This window comes from Plectropomus leopardus, chromosome 24 (genome assembly GCF_008729295.1).
Source record: "Plectropomus leopardus isolate mb chromosome 24, YSFRI_Pleo_2.0, whole genome shotgun sequence".
NCBI classification, from domain to species: domain Eukaryota; kingdom Metazoa; phylum Chordata; class Actinopteri; order Perciformes; family Serranidae; genus Plectropomus; species Plectropomus leopardus.
Genome location: NC_056486.1, coordinates 8683169 through 8705260, shown reverse-complemented (window position 1 = coordinate 8705260; position 22092 = coordinate 8683169). Strand labels below are relative to the sequence as shown.

The window sequence follows — 22092 nt, the reverse complement described above, 5'->3', positions numbered from 1 at the left end:
TAAAATATTAGAATTATTAAATATTGCTTATTGTTTATTATGTGTATTTATATTTTAACATATATATTTTTATATACTTTTGATGGTACTCATTTCTACTTGCTATTATTCTTCATGCTGGAATCAGGATTGTACACAGTTTTTTTAAAAATAGGATTAAAAAAAACAATTAATTAAATTAAATAAGTATTTCTGATTCTGATTTGCTTTTATTGTGAAACGCCGTCAGAGCGGAAGCTGTGTTGCCGGTAGTTTTGGAGGAAGTGTACGTCTCTGCAGCGGAATAGTTCTCCTGTAGCTAAATGTATGTATGTCTTTGGTTAAATAGATTGGATGAAATTTGTTTTTGCGAATTAACTAACAAACTACTTCGTATTGACTGCAATTTGAAGGATGCCAGCTGCCGTAAAACACCAGAGAAGAAGAAGAAGACGGGCGGAAGCTGCCTCTTTGCTTCCTCTCTCCAGCTTGACGCAGTTTGGGTCACGCTGCAATCCAGCCGGATGTTTTGCGTCGCCAGTATGTGATGGGAACATTTGCTCCTTTTCTCGCAAAGCTCGTCTGCGGCGGCCCTGAACCAGGTGAGTACCCGCTCAGAGCGTCAGTATATCGGAGCTGTTTGCGCGGGGAGCGGCGGGGTTGGCGATCGGTGCGGGTGAAAGCTGCAGGGAGGTCGTGACGGTGTTGGTTTGCAGTGACCGTGCACGCCCCTGCCCCGCGCGCTCCCCAACATGCATAATACAGTTCCTGTGCTGCTCAACAGGCAGATGTCGAGGATGCTGCTGGGTTGTTTTTCACCTGTTTGACTTCAAATACAGCTAATAGTATTTGGAAAATGCAGTTTGCATGTTTGTGGATGAAAAAGGCCTGAGCAAAACAAGAGGGGATACTGTGGACACTGTGTCTTTTGTCCACCTGTCTAGTGTCCAGTGTCCATGTGCATGTGACAGCTGTGGTGATGGTGGTGCATCCCTGTGAATCAGAGATCAGCTCAGATTTTGGGTTTTGATGGATAGAGGAAGGTGGTGTGCACGAGCTCCAGCAGCTGTCTATTTTATGTCATCTTCTATTAAAACTTCTGTGCATCATCTCAGACCCCGAACTTTAACCCTTTGAAATCTGGCTTTCAGTGTTCAAACACCCTTTACAAGCGTTATAAAATCTTAGAAAATTAGTTTGGTTTCTTTTAAAAGTTGCTGGAAAAGGCATTGAGCAAGAGATGCCCCACAAATGGCAAGAAATTGGGAAAATGACCTGAATTTTAGATTTTATTATTAGTATTAATATTTACATTTTTATTGGAATCAAAATTGGTGCACATCATACAGCACTGTACACCTTCATCATTTTCATTTTCTGTTTTTTTTAACAACAGCGTGAGAGAGATAAAATCAAATAAAGAACAAATAGATACAGTTATTACAAATTTATTAAAGGAATTTGGCGAAATGTCCAGAAAACTTGATCTATTATTGTAATTATATATTAAAAATGATGTTTCAGAAATATATGTTTGTGTGTGTGTGTGTGTGTGTGTGTGTGTGTGTGTAGTAGCACTTTTTTCTTTGTCATCTTCTCGTTTTTATATATTTATTTTTGTTTCTTTGCTTTGTTTTGTTTTTCACCTTTTTTGGTGCTATTTTTTAGGTAATTTTCTGGTTTAGTTTTTTTTTTTTTTGGTTTGAGAGATGCAGCAGGCGTTTCACATTTTGCTTTTATCAGTTCAGTTTCCCACATTATGAGTATTGATCGAATCACACATGCAGCAGACGCACACCGAGCCGTTGACTGTTGCCATGATATTCTAACTCAATCTATACTGGCTGTTTCTTTTTTTTCAGTGTTTCGTAGAGGTCAGAGGACAGGTCAGAGGGGTCACGGGGGCAGGGGTTCTCCTTCTGTTGCTTAGACCTGCAGGTCAGATAGTATGCAAATGATTTTGAGTATTTGTTTTAAGCTGCCCGATGGGTTTAATGCTAAGAAAAACTACAAAAATAGTAATTAATTGGCAATGACAAAGGGGCTGCACTTTATTTGTCAGAGTAGGAAGGTCGCTGGGGTTGACTTTTCTGACGTTTCGTTTTGTGATTTTTAATATCATGATCCTCCTGAGTGCGAAACATATTTTACCATATTTCACAGTTTCTGGTTTTGATAAATGGTGATTTAGGAGAGATTTAGTGCAGATTTTGGGGTTTTGAGGGTATTTAACATAAAAACAAAATACAGCGTTCCCACAGCATGGAAAACCTGAAAAGTCATGGAAGTTCACCATATTATTTTCCAAGCCTTGAAAAGTCATAAAACTAGTAAAAATTATTGAAAGTTTCGGAAAAATCATTGCATCGGTTATGTGTAATAAATACATTCAATTGTATCAATGTGACATAACTGTGAATGAAAAAGTGAAGTGAATTGTTAAAAAAATATATATTTATAGAAACATTTTTTAAAAGTGTTGATTTTTTTCTTGTTTCAATATCTTTTTATAGAAAACTGAAAAAAAACATTTTTTTTTAGTAAGCAGGTTTGTGTAGCATGTTTTCTTTATAATTGTTGGCAACTGTTGGCAACAGAGTTTGAATCTTTCATGTTTCAAATCGCCAGGCAAGAAAAATATAATTTGGGTCCTTGAAAAGTCATGGAAAGGTTTTAAAATTTCATGCATGAAAATTTGTGGAAATCCTGAGTTTAAAACACTGCTCCAAAAAGAAATGACTCTTTCTCTTTGCTCTCTCTAAAACTGCTCTTTTGCTGTTACTGAACTCTGCAGCTTCTGTTTGTTTTGTGTGCGTTCGCTGTCATCTGTCTCCAAAGAGGAAAAACGATCATCCTGCTGCTGCTGCTGCAGTTGTTGGGAGCAACACACACCTGTTTGTTCGAACAGATGGTTGACAGAGTGCTCCTCTGTGTGTGTGTGTGTGTGTGTGTGTGTGTGTGTGTGTGTGTGTGTGTGTGTGTGTGTGTGTGTGTGTGTGAGAGCGTGCAGTTGGTCCGCTGTTGTATCTCCGCTCTTTGCCCTTATCTCTCTGGGCGAACTGTCTCTGAACACATTCTTATTTAATCAGGCAGTTGCTTTCCTGTTGAGCCACTAAGCTCAAATGTTTTTTTTATTTTGCAATTGGACCAAGGACACACACTGAAACACGCTGACTCCACCGACTGCTTTTTGTTGCTTTAGATTAAATACTAACGTCACACTGCCAAGATAAATTCTGCTTGATATTTGACCTTAACTCACTAAATTGATATATCTGTTGGCAGACACATTGCAGTCCGCTCTTATTTCAAACTTAGATGCCAAATCATACTGTAACCATTTAGATCAGTCACAGCAGCCCCGTACTTGTTGTAAGGGTTTCATACACTTCAAGACTTTTAGGACATTTCTTGGATTTCAAAACATTTCTCGGAGTTTAGTATGTTTTAGGATTTTAGGACATTATTGACTAGTTGGGGGGATCCTTCACTGGCTCTGTTTTAATGGTGTTTTGTGCACTCTGGGACCTTATCTATACTAAAAGTACAAAAACAATTCCCTGTGTGAAAGGGGGGGCAACTGACACCTTGGGCAGCTTGATTATGCATGATTATTTAACGGTTATTTTTATATTTATATGTGAGTACAGTGAGGGAAATGGCATAGTATCGTGTTATTTTTAGTGGGGATCATGTATCGATACACAAACATTAATTATAGATTTTTTTATTAAATGAATTAGGGCTGAGAGATATTAGGAAAATTGAATATCATGTTATTTTTTAAACAAATAACTTGATATTGATATTGCAACAATGTTTTAGGGTTGACTGTTTGTGCTTTCCCAAAATATTTACACAATGGGATTTTTTAATCGATAATCAGTAATACAAATATAATGACTGCCTGGTTAAGTGATAAATTCAGGAGATGACATCACTTTACTGTAATTCAGACTTTAAAACCAGGAAAAGATAACCCTTATCATATCCAAAATATCTAGTCTTATATCACAATACAGATAAAACATTAATATATTGTCCAGCCCAAATATAAATGATTCATAATGAAAATGGAAAAAAAAGACGTTTAGCCCACTAAACATAAGATCAATAGCTTTTATCAGTCCACTAGTTACATTTTGTAGGAAACATTTAATATCACAATTATGTATCGTATCTCAAATATTGTGATGATTTCATATTGTGTGGCTTCTGGTGATTCCTACTTTTAATAGACATTCAGATGATCTTTTTTGTTAAAAAAAACCTCTGTCTTGGATCCAGATTCCTTTGTTTTGACAAAGAAAAAGTCTTTGATTTATTCAGATAATTTTGTTATAGTTTTTACAAATTTCTTGCAAATTTTTGGGGTAATTTATTTTTGTATCTTGTCTTGTGCTGCTTTCAGATGCTTTTCACAATTATTTAAACCTCTGAACCCTAAGCAAATTGGTGAAATTTCTTTAAAAAACGTTAAGGTCATCAGGTAATTTTCTTATAGTTTTTAATAAGTTCTTGTTAGTTTTGGGGTCATTTCTTTTTTCATTGCTCAGTGCTGTCTTCCTGTGTTTTAAAAAGGAATCAAGAAAATGTTCCCAGGTTTCAAAGGGTCAGTATGTTTGTTTGCATCAATGACACTGCTGCAAATAAACATATTGTTTTATTACTTGTGGTTTCATTTTAATGACTTTGTGTTGAAATCATTCAAATTATGCACACGGGCTCTATAATCACACAAAAGACAGAAAAACAAAGATTGTGCTTCCGAGTCATCTGCCCGAAGTGTGCTGCAACAATGAGGAGCAGGTCCCCTCCTCATACTCATCAGGACATAAAACTTTTTGATGTCCCTCGCCCCCCACACTTGTCCTTTTTCCCTTTCAGCGCGGCCACACTCTCCTCTTTCCTCTTGCACTCTCTTAAAGACCAGGCCAGTCTTTCAGCCAGCCTTGGTCTTTTCTTTCTGCTTTGAACCCCCCTCCACAGAGCACCCCCAGCCCAAAACAAAGAGCGGAGAGTGACTGTGGTGCTCTGCAGCCAGGTGTTCTCCATTGCTGCCCCGGGCTGTAATAGCCCCAGCCCTCACCCTGCAGCTGCCCTCCCCAGCCTCCCATTGTGTGGCTCTATTGTTGAGCCGCCCACCCCTCGTTGATTCATCGGCCACACAGGGGAAGCCCTTTCAGACTGAGGACAGGAGTGTGTGTGTGCGCTGGTGCACTTTGAGTACGCGTGCCTTGGGGAAACTGGCTGTTGCAGGCATTCGCCCACAGCCACTCCCCTCCTCCTCCTCCTCCTCTTCCTCCTCCTCCTTGTCTCTGCGCCTCATTGTATGGCCGCCGTGCTGCGATTGGTGGAGAAGCAGCCACTCTAAACGAGGGGATGGCAGACATTGTTGCTCCATCTGTTCTGCCACTCATTGTCCAACTTGCCTGGAAAAAAAACACAGCTCTGGAGGAGCAGTGAGGACAGAGGTGGCTGGAGTTGGATGCTGTGTTGTTCTTGCGTGCAGAGTCGAGCATCGGCAGTGGATGAAGCTGCTGTGGAAACTTTAGGACTTTGACTTTCACTTGCACCTGGTTTTCAAGGATTTAAATGTGTGGAAATGAGCTGATCTCTGTCTTCATTGTTTGTTGAAGGCCTGGTGAGTGTGAAATCTTGAGCTTCCCCTTTTGTGGTTGTTGTGATTTCTGTCTTAAAGAAGCAACTGTGACTTTTACTGCCCATGTCCAGAGGGCCACTGAGATGATGCAAAAGGCCAGAGCTGCACTGTGCTACCTGCTGCAGCATCACGAATCACTTTCATGCTGACCAGTGGTGGACCAAGTATTCAGTTCATTTACTCAGGTAAAAGTACTAGTAAAAGTACCTGATGCAAAAAAGACGAAAAACCCACAAATTAAATTGTAAATAATTGGAAAAAAATTGGGAAAAAACACTAAAAAAAAACTCTAAATGCTTGTCTTAAAAAAAAAAAAAATTCCAAAATAATAATAAAAGGGGAAAAAACACCCCAAATGTGAAAATTCTTAAAAGGAAAAAAGACCCAAAAAGTCAAATTAAAAAAAAGAAAAAAGCTGTACTTGTATAAACTGTTTGGTAAATTATTTATAACAAAACATCATATTTTATAAACTCACTTAATGTAGTGAAGTAAAAAGTACAGTATTTCCCTCTGAAATGTAGTGGAGTATAAAATGGCATGAAAAGAAAGTAAAGCGCAAGTACCACAAATTCATAGTACAATACTTAGGTAAATGTACTTAGTTACATTCCAACGCTGATGCTGACCTGTCTAAATGCTTAAACTGACATGACCATAAGTGCTGGTTCTTTTGCTTAAGTAAAGTTCCCACTGATGGATTCAGAATAAACGGCAGAAGGTGCAGTCTGATGATGGTTCTGGATTTGCAGACAAGAGATGTTGATAATACTGGCACATCATTTATGGTCAGATAACGGCTTTAAAAAAAAGTTTCTGCTGATATGGCATAATATGTTAATTCCACTACAGGAGAGACTTGACGTTCTTTGCAGTAGGTGGATAAACGTGGGAATATATCAGTATTGGTGTCTGTAATTGGCCAAAATGAGTCTGAAAATATCAGCATATTGGATATCAGCAAGAATGTATATCATGCATTTCTAGTGTAGACAAAAGATGAAGTCCTGATCTGATACTTGTATTTACCTGGATAATACAGCTGCAAAATGCACAGTTCATGTACTATAAAGTCATTGAAATAAGTTCAGTGTGTATGCAGTTATATAGCTCTGATGATTATGATGATTATGATTGTTAGTAGTTAATGAGACCAATAAGTGATATTTAAAACCAATATGCACTTATAATGAAAATAAAAACCCTTCTGTCAATATTTAGAATTTGGATTAAAACACTTACAAAGTAGAAGTCCCTCCCTTGCTGTGACTTTCTTTTTAATGAATTAATTTTATAATATAATGCCATACAGATAATCATTAAAATGCCAAATATAACAACCTGTAATGTCTCTTTAGAAACTGATCTCATATCCACTTAGTGCAAAGAAAGTACAGAACACCGTAAACGAGTCACATAAACACAATTTCACTTCACTGTAGTTTTATAGGTAATCTTTAATATTCCCAGTTAAAAAATGTGTTGATCTGGCCCGATATTGATCCTTTCAATCTGATCAGGACATCCTCAGTGAGAGCCACAGACCTTAAGTTCAACCACTGAATTACAGGGCCTGAGCCCTCACCCCGAGCTGGCCCAACCCCCCTAAACTTTGTATCATCCTGTCGCTGTGGTGCTTAAATCTCAAACAGTGTGATCTGTGTTGATGTGAAGCTCGATGGGGGGGGATGGGCCGGTGTTGTGGAGTATTTTGGGGGGCGGCAACAGAAAGCAAGCTTCTTCTTATCTGGGTCATATGAGGCCGGAGGAAGCTAAAAGTGCGTTGGCTGAATATGTTTGCTTCAGAAAGTGTGTGTGCAGCTTGTGTGTGTGTGTGTGTGTGTGTGTGTGTGTGTGTGTGTGTGTGTGTAGCTTTCACATCTGACCATGTGTCCTCAGAGTGTGTGTGTGTGTGTGTGTGTGTGTGTGCAGCTTTTATGTGTGTGTGTTTTAGTCCTGCTGCGTCTTTATTTTCGCTCTATTGGCTGCGTGGAGACAGGGGTGTGTGTGGGGAGACACCAGTTGCGAGTCAGTAGACATCTGTTGCCCTGCTGCTGGCAGGGAAAGCCTAGCGCGCCATCTAGATACACACACACACACACACACACACACAGTATTCCCGGCTGATTATTCAGCCTGGGACAGCCTCTTTTTTTAACAATAACTTTTGCACAGTATCAGGCATGCAGCGATTATACCGCCAGACAGCCCCCTCCCAGACCCCCCTCCTTCACCCTGAACCCTTTACCCTCTCCCTCACCCGCTGCACACACAGTTTTTACACAAAGCTCCCACATACAAAGCTCTGTAAGGACTGTGTTACATATTCATTACTGCCTCCATCAAAGCCGGCGGGACTGCTGTGTGTGGGAGCCGGCCCGCTGATGTTTGAAAGATGCACCCACTCAGCCTGGAGGTCTGGAGATGGTGTGATGAGGTGGCCGCTGTGCCGTTGGTCCGTTAACACTGAGCCTGATTCTGGAATTCCACAATACAACTGAAAGCATAATTGTGTGGAGCTCGGACCACACGAGAAGACAGGGCAGGACAATATAGAGATAAATATCAGGATATTTTGACCAAATATTTCAATGTACATATTGCAGTGATAATGTAGAGTTGACAATTGATGCTTTCACATTCACACAATATTTACACAATAAAAAGTTTGCTAAATTATCATTAGTGACTAAGCGGGTAAAGGCAAATAATAGACCAGCTGAAACAGCCTGGAAAGTTCGGAAAATTACTTAACTTTGCTGTAATGCGGCATTTTATATATTCACTACTGGAAAAGTAACATTTTGGGGTTTTTGTGTATTTGTTCATCCTGAAAGTTTCTTCATGTTGTCCTTGGGTTCTGTCTCTCCCTTCATGTTTACTCACTAGAAATGTCAAATCATTTTTAAGCACATTTGGCTTAAGGAAGGGCCTAAAAATTTAAACTGATGTATTTGTTATTTATTGATTTTTGAAGAAAACATGCATGTTTGTTTAGAAAATGTTGGCAATTTTTTTTTAAATGGCGATTTTTATTGAAACTGAAAGATAATGGGCAATTTATTTGTGATTTTTATAGAAAAATATTTTGATTTTTTTTTAAAGTGGTGTTTGAAGGCATGTTTTCTTTGAAAAGTTGTGGGTTTTTTGTCTTTAAAAAAAGAAGCTAATTTTCCTTCGTAAATAGGTATGAATCACATCATGGCCAGTAATCTGTTAAATGACTGACTTAATATGGTCAGTATCCGTATGATATCCAGCTTATACTATGTCCCAGTTCAAGTAAAATGTGTTTGCAATTGCAAAATGTGGACGAACTTTTAAGTAATTTAGTTGCACTTTTCTGTCACAAACCAGTTTGGATGCCTATGGGTTTTTTTTTGCATTATTGATCAGAGTCATTTATGTCTATATGGCGTCTGAGGATGGTGATCTGTAGAGAAAATGGAAAGACAGTTTGGATGTGTCATTATCCACAGCAGTATGAGTCACTTTGTGAGGTAGATGTGTGTGTCTGTGTATTCATGTGTGTATGGTCACCATCAACGCCCCCAGACTGGGTGATGCCAAGGTCCCAGTCCTAATCACTCCTGCAGGGCTATTGTTGTCTTGGGTGGCGGGGATGGTTGCCAATGAGGCACACTTAAGCCCCCCACCCTCCCCCACACCAGATCTTTTTGTAACGTGTGTGTGTGTGTGTGAGTGTGTGTGTGTGTGTGTAAGGCGGGTCCCCGCAGCCTCTGTCTTGGCATTTGGAGGGGAGAATGCTTTCAACAGCTGTAGCTTAGCAACAGTAGCTCAGCTGCGTTGCTAGGCAGCCCTTTTTCATAAAATGCGCACTCACTCCACCCTGCCCCCCCACCCACCGCTCTTTAAGTCACTTCCCCTCCATCATCTGGTTTGTCCAGATAACAGGGGTTTGGGTTGATTTGGTGCCGACATCGAACTTCACATTTACATTTCTGGAATTTGCTCGTTTTTTTCCCTTCTGGAAAAACTGTAACACTTTGAAACCTGGGTAATTTGGCTTGATATCTTCAAAAACATGGAAGGACGGCAATGAGCAACTTGACTACAAAATGACCCCAAAATTACCACAAAAAAAGCTGTAAGAAAATTAGGTGAAAGTAGGAAAGAAAGAAAGAAAAGAAAATAACAAAAACAATAACTGAAAATAAAATAATATTTTTTTCTAATTTTGAACAGGTAGTTATAAATACAGATTTCTTGTTATTTATGTCTAGTTATTAGATACTTTTCTTTTGATCATTCTCTCTTTTTTAAAACAAATTTTCAGCTTTTTAAAGATACTTTTTGGGCCTTTTTTAAACTGAAGGTGTTCATGCCTTTCCTGTTTTATGGGCTGTCTGATGGAAAGGTTAAGTGATATAAAATACCCTCAACATTGTGTACTTTTAAACTAATGTAGATTTTTGGAAATTGGACTTTTTTTGGTGTCTGAAATATACTTTGTTGCTGGACCCTGTCTACAGCAGTACATTGCTTAGCTTTCATGTATGACTGTTTTTTCCAAATTGGGGGCATCCTGACTGACATTCACTGTTTCTAATACACCAACTATAGACAAGCACCTCATGCAACCCCACTTCAAAAAATCCAAACTGTGCCTTTAACTCCTCTCAGCAAGCACAGGCACTGTAGTTTTGTTTCTAGAGATCAACATATAACTTTCCCCCGTGCTTCCTGTAATTTGTGTGCAGCCAAACCTCTGACACCAATCAGATTAGCCTCAGCAGATCCCATGTCCTCGGTGCTTGAATGCATAAATGCTGATTGGCTCTGTGGCCTCGCAGCCTCTCAGTGCCGTAATGAGTGACTCCACCACCCCAGTGGGCAGAAGCATATGGGCGTTAATTACCAGGTAGAATGAGAGGGGGAAGGGGCCATCGCTAACGGTTCGCTGTCTCTTTTTTCCAAAAACAGATCACCCCCCCCCCCCTTAAATTAATGTGCTGTGGTGTGGCCCTGTAAAAACACACTGGGGCCAGACTGGAAAAAAACGCGCGAGTCCATTAATTAGGGTGAGAGGCCCCATCGGCCCTTTGTGTCAGCCAGTCTGGGCCTCAGCTGAGTCCCCAACTGCCCGACGCTCAGAGGCAGTGTAAATAACAGATCAGAGTCTTGGTGTAATGATAGCAAAGGCAGAAACTTTCCTGTAAAAATAATATCAGGGTTTCCTAAAATGATAGCCAGTGTTGACTTTCAATTATATTGTAACAATACAGCCTGAATGCAAATTCTCACTTAGCTCAGAATAGAGTGTCTTTATTGATATTGCATATTTGCTGCAGACCTCCATCAAACAGTCTATTATATTCTGTACATGCACACTCACAGCCGCACACTCACACACACACCATCCTTACAGATAAATTAGAGGTAGACTGGTTACATCTGTAGACAGACTTCACAGTCATGTTTTCATCCAAATATTAGTTCAGTATCTCTCTGCACTGCGTGGCCTGTGTACCCTGTGGGCATTGTTGTTTCAAAGTGTCATCCCAGCATGTTTGACAACAGATTTTTATTTGGTTAACAACGCTGTGATTGAAAATAAAGTCAGATATTAGGACGATATGTTACTTTCCTGGATTGACATTTGTTTTCTTTTGCTGCCTTCAAACACCTTTTCAAAAGTATTTGAAACCTTTGAAACATGAGCAAAGCTTTTTGTCAGAATCCTGGAGAAAATACGCAATCAGCATGAAATGTCCCGCAAAGTGCAAAAAAAATAAACCAAAACAGGAAAATGTGTTTTTAAAAAAATGTTTCAAAAAAGAAATATTTTTAGCAATCTATATTTATAATCATGTGTTTAAAATCAGGCTACAGGAAAAAAAATCTTGAATTTTAAAATTTTTCGGACTATCCCTTTAAAGTGATGTCAGTCAGGACACAGGAATTTCCATGAATCTCACACTCACTCCGTCCTCTGTTTCTTTAGGCACCAATGAGTCGAGATTTGTGAGAGGGCAGCAGTCAGCCGCGTGTGCTGGATGTCTGTGACAGATCCATGGGCCAGAAGGACCATGTGGAGGCAGGAGCAGGCCACATCCTCGACCTGGTGCTGGATTTGGAGTATCTCCACGTAGCAGGGGCTGACCGGCAGGCTGGCTGCGCTGACGGGCCCCCTGCTATGGAGGAGCAGGGGAAGCGCTCCGGCACCAGCAGCACCGCCAGTTCTCCTCCACCGGCTGCACTGGAGGAAAATGCCGGGTCTGATGCAGAGTGTGAGCTGGCGGTTTCTTCCAGCGCCACCCTCGCTGTCGTCCCCGACCCGGATGGAGGAGAGGGAGGGTTAACTCACAGTAAAAACACCCACCAGCCGCTTTGTCGGACCCAGTGTGTGGACTTAGGCACTGAGGGTCCCCCCGAGCTCCCGTCTGAACTCTCACTAGAGCTTGAACTCGATACTCCTGCGCAGTCCTCACCCAGCTCGCCGTGTAAACACCCACCTGAGCCTCCGTCCGAACCCTCCTCGTCGGAGCCCGAGGCCGGTGGGAAGGAGTACCAGGCCAAACTGGAGTTTGCCCTGAAGCTGGGCTACTCTGAGGAGACGGTGCGACTGGTGCTATCCAAGCTAGGCCCCGACACTCTCATCAATGACATACTGGGAGAGCTGGTCAAACTGGGCACCAAGTCAGACAGCGAGCAGCCGCCTGGATCATTAGCCTCTACCTCATCTTCTTCATCCTCCTCTTCCTCTTGTGGCTGTTCTGATTTGCTTGATAGCCAGCGGTCGGACTCGCCCTGTCCCTCAGACTCTCTGTGTGACCAGGACAACCTGCGGCCAATCGTGGTGGACGGCAGTAATGTGGCCATGAGGTGAGCAGTCAGTGGGCGACTTTCCATTAAAGATTTGTGCAAAACTTAAAATGTTGATAAAACACAATTGCGAGATGATGATGCTTCCATTGAGTGATGTTATGCAACTTCTCCAAAGTGACCAGAGCTGCTGGTCGTTTCTCCTCCTGTTATGAGCATTATCATCACTTTGGCACTGCCATGAGGCATATTCATGGCACTATAGTGTCCAGTGTTTGCATACTCAATTTTTTCACTGAAAATAGTATCAAATTCACATACTATTGATATCTTACCAATTATAGTTGTGACATTAAAACTTTACAGAAGTCCTGACAAATTGTTTAAAGGCACAGCTTCTCAATATTTTGTGCATTTCTCCTTGAATTGAGCTTGTTGATCATAGACTGTATAAAAACCTCACATCTGGGACCTCACATCTTCACCTCCCCCTGCTGTTCAAAAATGAAGCCAAATTAAAGCTGCAAGTGGGATTTAAAGTGGTCCAAAGAGAACTGAATGCTTTCACCTTTTTGAATTGACAAGAAGCAAAACTCTTGATGTTCTTTAAAAATATTCATGGTGGTCATCACTATATACTGATGCTCTGCTGACTTTTATGAATCTACTTTCAGAAATATCTGATTTGGCTTATTACCTGTGAAAACATGTTTTATATGAATACATTCGTAAAGATTTTTTTTGGTATAAGATCTGTTATGCATCCCATGTATATTAATTCAAACACAAATTTGCTATTATATGAAATATGTCAAACATTATTGTGGAATATGCAAAGATTCAAACCACCTGCAAGATGCCAGAAGCAGGATTTGAGCTCTTAACCTTTGAAACAGAAGACAACCACTTTACCACGCAACAATAAACAAATCAGCTGATTATATTAGGTCATAGTAGGTTTTGACAGGATGAATTATGAACTGATTTAATTCATATTTTATACCTGAGCTGAATATATTGGATATTGGAAGTTTTTTTCACTAGAAATTGGCAGTTTTTGTTTTGAAATTATAAAGTAACACAGGACATGGCATGTCAACTTTTAAACCCCAAGAGTTCACAACAGATGGACAAAAACAGGAGATCTAGCAGGTGCAGGATCAACCCAACACACCAGCTCCAAGGCCAGGACGCAGACTCAGAAGAAGTTCACAGAAAAAATTTAAAACTTATCATATTAATTTGCTTTGACCTTCTCCCTCTTAAATATGTCCTGTAGCCATGGCAACAAGGAAGTGTTTTCGTGTCAGGGCATCCAGCTGGCTGTGGATTGGTTCGTAGAGCGTGGCCATCACGACATCACAGTGTTTGTGCCTGCGTGGAGGAAAGAGCAGTCCCGCCCTGACGCCCCTATAACAGGTAAGTGCAAGAGGCTGATTGACACAGACACGCATTTTATAGCATTTTTCTCACCCTTACCATAACCCTGTTCTCACACAGATCAGGAGATTTTGCGTCGCCTAGAGAAGGAAAAGATCTTGGTCTTCACTCCTTCGCGGCGTGTCCAAGGTCGGCGCGTAGTTTGCTATGATGACCGTTTCATCGTCAAGCTGGCCTATGAGTCAGATGGCATCATCGTCTCCAATGATAACTACAGAGACCTGGCGAATGAGAAGCCTGAGTGGAAAAAGTTCATCGATGAGCGTCTGCTCATGTATTCCTTCGTCAATGACAAGTAAGTAGAGGAAGATTAATGAGGGACATATTTTGTCAAAATAATAGATCATGATGACTTTGTGTCAAAAGAATTGAGACATTTATAATTTATGTCTCTAATTTTGAACCCACATCTGTTTCCCAGCTATCACATCTGACATTTGGCTTAACAAATGCCACAGCTGCTGACATTTTCACTCGCTTTATTCAGGAGAGTTGCAGCGTATTTTCTCTTTTTACCTTTGCCCTGAAAATGAGAGATGTAGAATAAAGAACCAACTTAAAAGGTCCAGTATGTACAATTTATGCGGATATAATGGCAGAAATTGAATATAATATCATATGAGAACACAGTAATATGAACATCAATCCCATCCCATGAAACAACTGCAGTGGGGATGTGCTTGAAGTGTGAGGAAGCAGAATAGTTAAACACAATCTAGATGTTTGAACTAATGAGCTGGAGAAACTTGAGGTGACTTAAGATGGAAAAAAAGGGCGAAATTAACTCATATTATGGTATGTTGAGAAAAGAAATTGTGGAGCTGTGGATGAATGGTCAATTCATATTACTTTCACACTGCAGGTCAGGTTTGAGTCCCTTGTAAGGAAAATACGTTTTTTCGACGACCTGCTCCTGATAGCAAGCTCCAGGAAGCTGGCTACCTCTCGTACACAGATTCTAGTCAGCCATCTTCAAAGTTTAGGGGTTTGTAGTGAACTGGGAAAAGAGCCCCTTGTCTCCCTCTCAGAACAGGGTCTAGAGTTGAATTCAGTGTCTATGCAGGCTCGCCTGACTCGAGAGAGATGAGTTAAAATCATCACAGCTACTCAGGCGATGTTGGAGGGACGCACAACCAACACACAGTGAATTATGGTTCTACTTGTTCTACATTGTTATTCTGGCTGAACCCCCTAAACCTTTCTGCGGGTGTTCCTATTACAGCAGGTGCTGGACAGGGTGAGAAAGGTAAAGGCACCAGTAATCCTGGTGGCCCCAAGCTGGCCAACACAAGCATGATTTGCGGACCTGAAGTATCTTTTGTTAGGGACACCATGGCTGTTGCCACCGCGCCCCGACCTGTTGACACAAGCAAGGGGAGAAATCTTCCATCAAGCTCCTCAAAAATGGAAGCTAGTTCCCTGAAGGGGCCAATCACAGCCTGTCACAACCATGTACAAGACTTGGTTGGGTGGAAAGGGCTATCGCTTTATTCAGTGGATGGTGCCTGAGACAGCAAAAGGCATTAGTACACACTCGAGTTCTCATTTGTAAAACCAGGGTTGTGGCACAACCCAAACATTTTGATCATTAAATTGACTGTACTGTATACCACATCCTACTTAAGGTTAAAGGTGTTCGTCTGTCACAGATATTGAAATATAAATATAGTATCATATAATCGTGTAATATAATAGTATAGCGTGTCATGAAAAAGAATTTCAAAAAGTCATAGTATTGCATACCATTTAAAGTAAAAAATAGTAAACAGTATTTATTAAAAAGGTAATTCAAAGTAGAATATGTCATGAAAAAAATCATAAAACAGTTTTTTTATAGGAGGATAGTATAGAATGCCATAATATTTTTAAGTCATAGGAAGATCTCCGTAAAAAGTCAAAGTCGTAGTATGTTGAAAAGACTGTTAAGTCATAGTATGGTATGTTCTGTTATTATATAGTACAATCCTCAGTTATAATAAAGCATGTTAAAAAAACTTACATTTTGTGGTATGTAACTGTTTAAAAAAGTCAGTATAGTATGTGTAAAGATTGTTAAAGTCATAGTATAGCATGCTGAAAAAGTCAAAGTGTTAATGAGAAAAACCTTTAAAAATGTCATATTATAGTTCACTGAAAAAACTTAAAAAGTCATGGCACAGTTAGACGAAAACACTGTAAAAAATAAGTCCTCGTATAGCATGATGTGGGGGGGGCATAACATGTCATTCACTAGAATCACAGCCTTGACGTTTTCGACATACTAGATTGTGGTGTTTTCTGCCATTTTTTCAACATGCTAAATTATGACATTTCTGGCCTTTTTCTCGACATTGTATACTATAACATGTCTCTACAAGATATATGTTGTTTTCAGGAATTTTTTTGCATATCAAAATTTGATGTTTTTTGAGAAACTATACTATAATGTTTTGGCCATTTTTTTCAACATGCTATTCTATGAATCGTTTCTACAAGCTACAATATGTTATTTTCAGCCAATTTTTTGACCTGTCAAAATTTGTCAAAACTTTAATGTGCGTCATCCTGCCATAATCTTTTTTAAGGCGCAATATGAGGAGAGGCCATGTGATTAGCTGGCATACAATTTGGTGAGAAAAATCAAGGTCATGGGTGCACCATTTCAGAATCTTTATCTCTTCAAACAAACCATTCTTATGAAAAATATTTAGCCATGTTTTGCGAGCTAAGTTAAATTCCGTTTAATTTTTTGCTATTTCTAAATTTTTTTCCTCAAACATCCCTGAATTTAAATAGCAGTGGATATATGCTCTTCAATTTCTTTCCATCTAGCCTGACAGTCACTATTGCAGCAACAAACCAAAATCGTCTATTGGGCCAGTATATAATAGTCCTCCGAGCAGAGGAGTGCAAGTCTCCCCTTGTTCTTCACAAGTCTGAAACCTTATCTTTCCCCCCCTTGTCAAAAAAGTCATAGTGGCTTTTCTTTTGTTTTTTAACCCTTGCCAAATGCACCTCGATATTTGTTTATCCCATTCATTGAATAGTTATCTGTCCTTTCTAACTATCCTCCCTTCCTCTGTCTCTCAGATTTATGCCCCCAGATGATCCTCTAGGTCGTCATGGTCCCAGCTTGGACAACTTCCTGAGGAAAAGACCTGTCATGCCTGAGCAGAAAAAACAGCCTTGCCCATACGGTGAGACCACAGATGTGCACAGAATCCACCAAAACAAAAGATTTTGTTGTTTTCTTTCCAGAGTTGTTTGGGGTGTGTTTTTCTTCCCCTTTTCTAGTAATTTTGAGCTTGTTGGGTTCCTCTTTAGAAAAAAAGTGTTTGTTTTAAAATAATTTTTAGGGGTTTGAGGGTGTTCGTTTTTTTAATAAATTTTTTTTAAAAAAGTGTGTGTGTGGTGTGTGTGTGTGTGGTGTATGTGGTGTGTTGATAGTGATCTTCAGAAGGGGTCAACAGACTGGCGAATTATCTGCATTTTAGTTTAATGATCGCTGATAAAAATAATGAATTAAAAAGAGCAAAGAAAGTGTCACTGTTGGAGTAAACCTCAGGGAACGTTTTTTTTAAATTCATATTTTATTTAAATGTTCACTTGACTTCATCAAAAAAGTTGTGGGGAACTTGCTGGGAGTTTGTTATATTCCAAATTCCAAAAATTGATAAAGACTTTCATATTTATATCCTTTCTAAATATTGGGTATTGGTCTCATTAACTACTAACAATCGGTATCTGCCCTTAAAAAAAGACTGTGCAGGTCACATATTGACGTATGTGTCATAATGTCTGTCTGGATTTTCTGTATATTGGCTGTAATTAAACTTTTTTTTGTCCAGGAAAGAAGTGCACTTATGGCCACAAGTGTAAATACTACCACCCAGAAAGAGGTGCTCAGCCTCAGCGTGCTGTGGCTGACGAGCTGCGTGCCAGTGCCAAAACCTGTGTCACCACAAAGAATCAGGGGGACACTGGGCTGGTGAAGAGCCACAGTGTTCCAGCTGGCAGCATTGAGGCGAAAAAAGGCGCCCCGAAAAGACAGTCTGACCCCAGCATCCGAGCTCTGTCGTACAGCGATGCTGAGGAGAAGCTGCTGGCAAAAGGGAGGGCGGAAAGCCAGAAAAGCAGCATGTGTGGCAGCAGCAGTAGCAGTGTGAGTATAAGCATGTCCTCGGCCCCAGGAGGCCCTCCATCCAGTTTTAACCTTTCCCAGGACCAGCAGTCCAGAGCAGCAACACCCCATAGTCTCCTAGCCCCCAGCCATGACCTCTACCCTCACTCTGAGTCTCCAGATTTGAGCTACTACTCAGTAACACGTGCCTACTCTGGCCTGAGCCTCTCCTCCAGACGGAGCCCAGACTGTCGCTTCCCCAATGACACAGACCTGCGGCTCGGCTCAGTGGGCTCAGCAGGATCAGAATGCGGCAGCGAAAGCAGCGTAAGTTGTGGTAGCAGCTGCGACTCGTACAGTGAGCGGCAATGTCCTGGATGCCCACCAGACACCCTACTGGAAGACAGCGTCCATTTTGCCAATCCCCACAGCCGGCTGTATCCCCATCATGCCGCATCAAACCATGACCTATGTGGCCTTCATCCTGCGGATTACACAAATATCCAGCACAGCCACGCGTCTAATACCGGAGTACACAGCTACCACTTGAGCGTGGCCCGCGGGCAGAGCTGTGCTCACAATCAGCCTCCACCAGAGGCGCCCCCAAAGCGCCCTCTCTACCCCCTGCCCCCTCACCTCCAGCATCATCCGCTGGCTGCACGCTCCAGCTGCCCAGGCGACTACCACTCCCTGACACAGTCCAACCCTCACCCCCCTGGCTCCCCTCTTGGCCGTTGCCTGGCCCCCACACGAGGAGAAAGTGTGTCAGACTCACATCTGTATGAACACCTCTCCACATCGCACCATCACCACCGCACAAAAGCTTTGCCCAGCTGGGACTCATACTACAGGCAGCCTCCGTTGCCGCCCTCCAGGTATGAGCCGTCGGCCTGCCAGAGCCTGCCAGACACACGCCAGTCATCCTGGCACACCCCTCCTTGGGCACAGGACGGCTACGCCCAGCACCACTCCTCCCACCCAGCTCTCCACCCATCCCCAACACATTACTTAAACCACCCTCCACCTCCTGCCCACTCTCCTCACCCGCCTCATCCATCAAGTACTCCTCTCACGCCGTACCCGCCTCACAGCGCTCACCTGACTGTGCCCTCCCACGCTCCTTCCTCCTACATGCAGCAGCACCCAGAATCCCCTGCGCACAGCCGCTACGGGGACATGAGGGAGAAAGTGTACGTTAACCTGTGTAACATCTTCCCTTCGGAGCTGGTGAGCCGGGTGATGGCCAGGAGCCCTCACATCACAGACCCCCAGCAACTGGCAGCCGCCATACTCGCAGAGAAAGCCCAAACTGGATACTAAAAGGACAATTTAGTCTCCCATCAGAAAACAATAGCAGTTATGTAGTCTGAGTAAAAATAGGAAAACACCAACGGTGGGTGGTTTGCATCAGCAAACTGGAATTTGCCTTTGCAACACTTGAAGCATGTTGGGTTTGTATTGTGGAATATGAAATACTGGAATGCTTTTGGATTGTCTGCAGGAAGAGCTTTGTCTTTTCTTATGGCATTAATGAGACAATGCATACGTTTCAAGGAAATAAATTGCTGAAGATAATTCAAATGAAGCTCTGGTCACTGCGCAGCGACGACTATATCAATTTAGTTGAGGGAGAGCAAGTCATTTGGCAAAATCTATGACTGACACAGAGTGTAACTTGTGGAGATTGTTCCAGAACTGCCCAGTTAGTCCTTTTTATTTATTTAGTAGCTTATTATGTGTCTTTCACATGCAGGGCTTGTTATGTATCAAATTAGGAAGGCACTTTTTGGTTTTACAGCCAAATCCAGTGAGCTGGTATCATATACAGACTGATACAAAGGATTATTTAAGCATTTTCATCACATTTTGGCCAGATTGTACACTGTACATACTGTCAGTGCTGAGTCAGTGTTATAAAATATTCTTTTCCTTCATGTATAAAGCACTACATGGATGGGATTTACTACTTTACCTTTTAAGACGTGGATCGAATCAGTTTTCTTGTCCTGCATTCATACGCCGCTCACGAGCATGTTCACTCCGAAAACCAAAGAAAATTGGTTTGATTTCTTTCAAAAACACAGGAAAAAACGTAATGAACAGCTTTGCAAGATATGTCCCATAAATTGAAGGGAAAAAAAAAGGAAAAAAAAACCCAACCCTATATATATTAAAAATAAATAAGTAAAAGGTGTCAAGACATGATCTGAAAACTACCTGGATGGGATTATTAGATATAAATTAAAAAAGTTTCAATTATTATTATTTTTATATTTAATTATAATATTGCACTATATATTTAAAGATATGTTACAGAAAATAGATACAAACATTGATTTTTTTTTGGGGTTTTTTTTTTGCTTGTTTTTTTTACTATTACATTCATTATTTTCATTTTCTTTTTGGCCATATCTTATAATGCTGCTGTATGTCCTCTTACCATGTTTTTGGAAGAGGACTTTTTTTGATTGTTTGTTTATCGCTGTCTTTTTTTTATTTTTATTTTTTTACTTCCCTTTTTTTCTTATTATTTTCAGGTAATTCTCTTGTAACTTTTTCTAATTTCTTGCAGATTTTTGTGTCATAACTTTAGGTTACTCATCACCCTCTTCCTATATTTTTGGAAGAAATCAAGCCAATTTGCTCAGGTTTCAAAAGGTTAACTTTAAAGAAAATTGAGAGGTCAAATTTTTTTTAATCTGGTTCTCAGTCTTCAGCCTGATAGTTTCACACTATTTGACAGCGGTCTGTGTATTATATTAATCTCTTTGTGTGTCGTGCAGCCATTTGTGGGGCTTTTTCCATGTTGGTAAAAATGGATGTCTGAAAGACAGTCGTCTTATTTGAGATGATGTCAGTATTTTGGTCAGAGTTGTAGCTGTAGAGATGGGTGACCCTGTCGTGTGTACCTTAGTTTTAGTAAGGGACATCTCTCTCTTTCTCTCTCTATCTCTCTCTCTATCTCTCTGGCCCTTTATTTTGGGTCAACTCTGGTATCTGCTACAGACAGACAACATCAGTGAATCCAAAATGTATGTATTGTAAATATATTTAACAGACTCCCTTGCTGTGCTTTTGGCGAACAGCGAACCTGTTGTCTGTAGCAGATCCCAGCTGAATCCATGCTAGACAGAGAAAAACCTTGTTTGATACAAATTGTATCATTAACTAAGTCGCTGATGTTATATACAGTACATGGACTTGTTGATCCGTATCTATCAAACACTCTTGACGTATTGCTATATGATGAAATGCATTGACAACAGTTATGTTCCAATCGAGATGTTCCAACTTTTAATCTTGTGGAAATTGCTTTGAGACAATTATTTCCGATATGTTATGAAACAAGAGGAGTTGTCTGCCTACTATGTTTAGGCAGAACAGCTTCTTTATCTGCGCTTTTGGGTTTAAAGCTGGCTTATTTTTTTATACAGGAGCTCCGATTAAATTATGTTAGAAATATGCTTCGGTTGGCTGGATAAATGCCCATTTGAAAACAGAAATGAATTAGCCTGGGTTTGTTTTTTTCCCAGGGTGAGGTTGGGGTCAATTCATTTTAAGCATTTTTTTCTTTTTAGCCTTTTTCGTAAATCAGAAAGTGGATTTCCTTAAAAGTAACACAAGACTTTATGCTTGAAATAATAGAGAATTGATGTGTTATCATTAACTAATCTATTGTTTCTATTAAATCATGAATTGCATGGACAGACCCCAACCATTTTTAATTAGTGAAGTTTGATATTTGAGTCAGTCTATTATCCTTTGGCGGCCATTCTGAATGTAATACAAGAAAGAAAAAAAGAAAGAAAATTAACCAATGTTTGCCCTTATCCGTCATAAAACCAGAAATTATTAATTTAGTACAAAATTCCTGTGACCAAACAACTAGTAACAGAATGTTAAATGAGCTATATATATATATATATATGTAGTGTATTGCATGCAATCAAGGCCCAAAAGTTGAATTCGGACATGCACTTTGTGTTGCGTTTAGCTGGACATATATTCTGAATGCAGCTTTAGCATTTTTGCCTCTACAACTTAATAAATGGGGAAAGTTTGATATTTTAATGACAACAAAAGTTTCATCTTCCAGAACAGAAGAGGCTACCTGAGCACTTACTCA

General features: G+C 40.5%; 1 protein-coding gene across 1 annotated transcript; it reads left to right on the top strand.

The window, feature by feature from the left end:
• Nucleotides 1-502: 502 nt before the first annotated feature.
• Nucleotides 503-20118, top strand: LOC121962797 (probable ribonuclease ZC3H12C). The gene is made up of 6 exons (XM_042513099.1): nucleotides 503-581; nucleotides 11607-12487; nucleotides 13707-13846; nucleotides 13928-14162; nucleotides 16937-17043; nucleotides 17695-20118. Exons 2-6 carry the CDS (start codon nucleotides 11676-11678, stop codon nucleotides 19284-19286), a joined length of 2886 nt encoding a protein of 961 aa, XP_042369033.1. The 5' UTR covers nucleotides 503-581; nucleotides 11607-11675; the 3' UTR covers nucleotides 19287-20118.
• Nucleotides 20119-22092: the final 1974 nt, after the last annotated feature.

Excerpts from the sequence above, each read along its gene's own strand:
- LOC121962797 (XM_042513099.1), top strand. The coding sequence starts at position 11,676 with ATGGGCCAGAAGGACCATGTGGAGGCAGGAGCAGGCCACATCCTCGAC. Across the intron at positions 13,847-13,927 it reads CCCTGACGCCCCTATAACAG|ATCAGGAGATTTTGCGTCGC; the intron begins GTAAGTGCAAGA and ends GTTCTCACACAG. Across the intron at positions 14,163-16,936 it reads TATTCCTTCGTCAATGACAA|ATTTATGCCCCCAGATGATC; the intron begins GTAAGTAGAGGA and ends TCTGTCTCTCAG.